Here is a 6,656-nt window from a genome sequence, read left to right as displayed (position 1 = left end):
AGGTCAAAAATATAATCTCTCACTATAGAGTGAATTGGCTGAGCTCATCTGATAAACAAAAAAGCATTGTTTTGTCACTAGCACAAAGCAACACATTTCCATAATCGCAAAAACTTAATTTAATAATTGCAAAAAAAAAAAAATGACAGGTGCAAGGGGAACAATGACATGCCACGTCATTCAACAAGCAGATTGGCCGGCGGCAAATCTCATGAACCTCTTATCCGAATATTCCCTACGACCAACCAATCTCTCCCTCCGTACAAGCCGTTTACTTTTGACCACATCATAATTAGAAATAAATAAAATCAATTAGCTTGTTCTCAAGACTAAAATCTAAGCATGGCCCTAGCTAGCTCTTTAGCACCAATTCATAATCAAAGGCAACCAGCACAAATGCACGGTCTTCCCCGTAGTTCGAGCACTTCAAGCAATCGTTCGTCGAGGAATCTTGCAGAGATTGAAGAAGAAGAACCAGAAGCAGAAGCAGAGAGTTTTTACGTTGCAGTTGGAAAAGAGTACAGAGAGAGCAAAGAGACATTAATCTGGGCTCTTCGAAATGTCTCGAAGGACAGGAGACTTGTTCTTGTTCATGTGCATAGGCCTGCTCAGCTGATCCCTATGAGTGAGTCAAGTAACAAAAAAAAAAAAAAAAAATTCATTACATTTCTTTCAATTTTCTGATAAATTCATTTATTTGAAATTTGACTGCAGTGGGAGCCAAATTTCATGTGAACCAACTTAAAGAAGAGCAAGTTAGAGGGTTTAGATTGCTTGAAATGCACAAGTTGAATAATACTTTGGATGAGTACCTGGCTCTTTGCTCCCTTGCAAAGGTGAACCTTCAAATCTTATCAATAAAGCGTTGGCTTTCCAAGCGAAGGCGGCATCAGTCGCCTGTTTCTGCAAAAAGCTATGAGTATGATGTAAATATCTAATAGTTGTTCATTTACAGGTTAAAGCAGAGAAATTAGTGATAGAGATGGATGATATTGGGAAGGGGATTGTGGAGCTCATCGCTCAACATGGGATCAAGAAACTTATCATGGGTGCAGCAGCAGACCGACAATACTCAAAGTACAAAATACGTATTTGCGCGTGTTCATTTCTTCGATTCAAGAACTAGGCAAAGATGTTTAAACACAATAAATAAATAATTAGGAGCTGCTCGTGCATGTACCGTCACCAAATTGCGGATGGACCTGCAGTACTATCATCACCAAATTGAAATTACTACCACTTTAGTCCTGTTGTTGTTGCAGATAGACCTCCTAAAAGAGTTCTATTATCACAGACAGACCCCTGGAGTGAAAATCTATTGTTGAAGATAGGCTCCCCTAAAAAGGGTCGAAAGAATTTCACTCAACAAGTCTTACCTGCAACAACAGAACTACAGCAGTAGTAAGTTCAATTTGGCGACGGTACAAACGCCTACCAGCAATTAACCCTTTTAACATCAGTACGAAGCATGTTAACTCATACGATTTCATAATAAAAGTTTGATAGTCGTGCAAGATTATTAACGTAACTACATAGAAAAGGAGAAAAGCAAGCAGTTAAGTACCGATAGAATCCACTAACTGGAGGTTTTCTCTGCACAGGAAACTTAAAGGTCCAAAATCCAAAACAGCAATAAGCGTGGAGCGAAATGCTGATCAATCATGCAAGATATGGTTCGTTTGCAAAGGGAATCTGATCTGCACCAGGTATCCCGTATTGTCATAAAGATAACTTTTTTTTTTCTGCTTCACTATATTGACTTCATGCTAGTATACTCAATATCTCTCACCAAACAATGCTTCACGCGATGCATGTACCCATGCTTTTGTTAATTTCTGATAAAGGAGTCTAGTTCAAGACCTCGGGTTCACTATGGTTTCCTCAGAATGCAACAAATGTTACTAAATGTAGGTTCAAGGCCGGAAGCCACATATACCGGTGCATAGAATTTATGCCCATTCATATTTATGCCCATTCATACTTTTTTTTTTAATTTTGTTCTTTCTTAATTGTTGTTTTGCTACCTTTGATATTTGGTTTGAGGGGGGTATTGCTGGATAAATAACAACAAATCAAATACCAAGATGTAACAAATTAAAATAATTAATTTATTAACTATTAAAAGTTAGTTTTAGTTTTCTCATATATTCAGTAACGTGAGAAATTCTTAAGGCTAAAAGATCTCTTTCTGTTTCTTCATAACGGGTCTTTTTTCTCTAATAAAAAGAGACCCAGTGAGGAGATAAAATATACATAGAAACTAGAAACCCCTCCTTTCTCATCTTCTTCTTCCTCCATCAAAATTTTGGTACATTTTTTTGGCTGCTTACTCAAGGGTCATGATCTCCAACGTGGTCGTGCACTCTAGGGTTCCCGTAGAAAAGGGATCGTACCGCTAAGGAGTCTTTCGCCTTGGCTGATCGCACGAGATCGGTAGATGTCTCTTTAGGGCAGTGGTTCGCCACGCTTCCCCTAAAATTGTTCATTTGATTTTTCTAATAAATATCAATAATTGTGGTTTCTAGTCCAACATATTGTACTTTCTTTCTCTCTTTTTTTCCCCTTTGGGAACAGGATGGGCGGGTGGGGGCGGGGGGGCTCAACAGAGGCCTCAGCTACCTGTTCCATTATACCACCCTTAAATCTGTAGTGTTCATTAACATCAACACCGCCTAACCAATAAGATAATAATGTTCAGTTACATCCTTTTTGTTTTGTTTCCTGTTTGTTTCCCTACACTTTCTGCCATTTTACGATATTTTGTTTCTCTTTTCCGCCATCTCTCTCGTTAGATTACCTAATAGTAATCATATTTAATATAGGGACGCGGTCCTAGATGGATCAGAGGTAGGAAGGTCACACGGAGCCATCCTGCAGGACTCTAGCCAGTCATACCAATTGAGATCGAAATCTGCACCTGCACATCAGACTGAAACAACCAACTGGCTCGCAAGCCCCACTCAAAGATCAAGGTCTGAAGATTATGATTCCCGTGGGGGGAAATTAAAGCCTGCTGATACATCAAGAAGTGTAAGCTTTTCGATGAGAGAGGGAGGTGTCGTTGATCCTTCGGAAGGCATTTCTCGGGGTTCTCCGGCTTCAGACCATTCCTTATCGTCGGTTGGTAGCAGCATAGGCTCATTACCAACATTTAAGGATCAAGAGAACGAAGAGGCATTGCCTTCAGTGCAGGAGCCTGACGAGGAACTACGACTTTCGTCTCCAAGCCTTGAGCTGGTAAATTAAAATTATTACTCCCTTCTCTTTCTTCTCTGAAAATGAAAATGAAAAAAATGTAACGTTATTAAAGATTTCAAATGAAGGAGAACTTTAAATAGGGGTCTTATATTGAGCATCGATCAAGAATGCAACGTCTTTTTCAGGAAGGTGATGCGGTAGATGATGAAGTATATGAAAAGCTGCAGTATGCCCTCAAAGAGGCAGAGGACGCTAAACGTGAAGCTTATGAAGAATCACAGAGACGGAGGAAAGCTGAAGTATACGCAATTGAAGCTGCCCAAAAAGTGAGCTTTCAAGTTTCGACTATTAGATTTTTAGCTGCCAAGTAGAGCAAGATCGATTTTATAGAACACTTTTGCAGGTTAAGGCATCAGAAAACGTCTATGTGAAGGAGCTTAAACAAAGGAAAGGCATCGAGGTAACACTGGCAAGAGAAAGACTAGAGCTTGAAAAACTCAAAGCTCAGCATGACGAAGTTCTGGAAGAAGTCCAAAAGGCAAATGGGAAGAAAGCACAGATGCAACTGCAAATTACTGAATCTGAACAAATAATCAAGGACCTTCAAGAGAAATTATCAGTAGCTAGATGTCTCATCAAATCACTACACAAGGAGTATGAGGGGTCGCAGCAAGAGCAAGAGGATGCAATTAGAGAGGTAAAAGAGCAAGAAGAAGCAAGCACCGGCACTCAGAGAGTGATGAATTTCAGTGAGTTTACATACTCTGAGATTGAGAGAGCAACTAATAACTTCGATGACTCTATGAAAATCGGAGAAGGTGGATATGGAAGTGTCTATAAAGGATATCTTCGGCACACCATTGTGGCTATAAAGATTTTAAATTCTCAAAGCATGCAAGGACAAGCGGAATTTTATCAAGAGGTAAAACCTATGAAACTATTTGCAATCAATAGAATTGGTCACAGCATTTTTCATTGTTCATTGAGAGCTTAGTCAAGTTGTTAGCAAATATTTAAAAGTAAATTTCAAATGATTCATTCTGCGAATCTTTGACTCTTATTTTTTTACATTGCCTATCTCAAGCCACGACAAAGGAGGATGGTTGCATTAGGTAGCTAACAGTCGGCACAAAACTCATTCAGGATCTTCGCAATTAATTCTCAAGAGATAAAGAATTGTTTTCCAGCTATTTAGGATATTCTATTAGGGATATGTAAGTTTATAACACACATACAGTAGAGCTATTTTCATCCCATATATCTTTCATGAATTTTTTGTGCACGTCAGCATGTGTACAAGAATATGACAAATGTATATAGATATTTACAAAAGTATGAGGGTGTCCCAGTGTGGTGAGGGAGGGAGATAAGGGGGTGGGCATGCTAATAAATCTAAGTAGCCATGCAAATTATAATTACTTATAAACTTTCCATGAATAGCTTTCAAATACTAAAATTGTGATTTCACTTTCATAAATCAAACTTGAATGTTTGCTCCATTTGCCAAGGAGATGTTAGGATTGTGTTTTTGATTCGTTGTATAACTTCATGAGAATTAGATAGGATTAGAGATCTATCATGATTAAGAGATTTAGTATCATCATGATTAGGAGTTTAAATCTTATTCTAATTAGGAAGTTAGGTTAGAGATAGGGTTTTGATTTCTCTATATATATTCTTCTATTATTGGAGGAAAAACCAATGAGAGGAGAGATAGCCAATATTCTTGTAATATAGGGTTAGCAGAGGGCGTATTCTGATTCAAGAATATTGTGCTAGAGGCAATAGTTTCCTAGTTTTTGTCCGTACAAAAGATTATAATATTGGGAGAGATTTCGTAGTCTTTATCCGTTCAAAAAATTGTAAGAAGTGGGTTTTGGAGAGAATATGAGAGTTGCTTATATATGTGAGGTTGAGAGATTGAGAGACAAGAGTTGAGTGGTTTCTCTTGTAGTTCTCCCTGATACATTATGAATTTCTTGTATTGTTGCCTCGTAGATGTAAGTCAAAGTTGGTCGACCGAACTATGTAAATCTTGGTGTTCCTTCTTCTTGGTTGTGGGTTAGCTTCCGAGTTGTAGGGATCGTAGTACGCGGAGGGACTAAAATTCCCCAACAATTAGTATCAGAGACATGATAATGGATCCGGGAGCGAGTTCGCAAGATAGCCGTCGTACAAAAGTGAAGATCGACGGTGTTACATGAATCAAGATGAAGGGGGAAAAGGTACTTTAGTAGCGGGAATACTGTAGTGACGGGAACATTGTTCACATGGGTAAGGGTTTGGTTAAAAATTATTAAATTAAATCCGACATTGCAGATTAATTTGTCTTCTAATTGAGGGTTTGGAGGTGGATTTCGACGATTCAGAAGTTGATTCCTAGGCTTTGGAGTGCACCAAATGCAATGGAAGGTTTTGTTTTTTTAGATTATGCTCGAATTAGTCAGAAGATAGAGGAAAGTTTTTATGATGATGGCGGGACAAATCTGATAGCAGATAAGGTGAACGAGTATGCGATGGATGAGACTGGTTTAGAGAATCAGACGTGATTCTAGTAGTAGAGTTGTCAGCATATAATTATTCAGAGTCATCGTGGGAGCAAAAGTTGGTTGGTGTGTAGACTCGAGGAGGATAGTGCCAGATTAGGGGGCGTTTGCAAGCATGCACTACTGAGTGACATACATGGAGATGGTGACATTGGACTTGAAGACGATGAGAGCTCTGTTGTGCGCAACGGACGAATCACAAACCAACGAACGAGAAGAAAGTAATCAAAATAACCAAAACTCAAGTACCAAACAGCAAGCCAATAAATTTACGTGGTTTGGAAATGTGCCTACGTCCACGGGGCATGGAGGTGGAAGATTTTACTAATAGAGAGAAAGAGAATACAAATAGAGATTACAATCACTCAATAATCTCATCAAATAACCCTAATCAAAGGATCTCACAAGCTCTCAAATCTCTCACTAATTCTCCCTCAAAAGTGCTCAAAACCCCTCTCAATGTCTGCTCAAATTCGCCCCCCAAAACCCTAAGAAAAAGTATTCATATTTATATCAAAACAGAAACTCAAACCAATCAGGAAACTAAAACAGGGCCTAAACCACAACGCGGTCGACCGGACATGTCGTCACGGTCGATCGGCACATAACAGGGTTCGGTCGACCGGGCATGTGCATCCGGTCGACCGGCCAGAGCACTGATTTCTCTGCCCGTAATATGCACATTTCCGGTCGACCGGTCTGCACCAAAAATTATTCCTGCTTTGTTTTTCCTGTTCTCTTTCGCCGTTTTCGTCATTTCTACAAATCTTCGCCTCGGTGAAGTTTTCCCAAAAACTGAGCCGACCTCAAAACCAACCATCCATCCTACTTATTGCGTCCAGTATGAAGTGGAATCAATCAACGACAACAGACTCAATCCACAACAAGTCGAGAATCCAAATAAGAACTCAA

The 6,656-nt window shown here is 39.3% G+C and overlaps 1 protein-coding gene across 1 annotated transcript in view; it reads left to right on the top strand.

Annotated features, from left to right (window-relative positions):
* The window catches only part of LOC109849445 (U-box domain-containing protein 33-like), a 12,564-nt gene continuing 6,270 nt past the window's right edge, over positions 363-6,656 (top strand). The window contains exons 1-7 of the mRNA XM_020419275.1: positions 363-625; positions 715-836; positions 956-1,077; positions 1,602-1,706; positions 2,823-3,237; positions 3,384-3,524; positions 3,602-4,120. Of these exons, the coding sequence (XP_020274864.1) occupies positions 397-625; positions 715-836; positions 956-1,077; positions 1,602-1,706; positions 2,823-3,237; positions 3,384-3,524; positions 3,602-4,120 (1,653 nt within the window). The 5' untranslated portion in view covers positions 363-396. The remainder of the gene's footprint in view (positions 626-714; positions 837-955; positions 1,078-1,601; positions 1,707-2,822; positions 3,238-3,383; positions 3,525-3,601; positions 4,121-6,656) is intronic.

This window comes from Asparagus officinalis, chromosome 7 (assembly GCF_001876935.1).
Source record: "Asparagus officinalis chromosome 7, Aspof.V1, whole genome shotgun sequence".
Classification (NCBI taxonomy): Eukaryota; Viridiplantae; Streptophyta; class Magnoliopsida; order Asparagales; family Asparagaceae; genus Asparagus; species Asparagus officinalis.
This window is presented reverse-complemented; position numbering and strand designations above follow the sequence as displayed.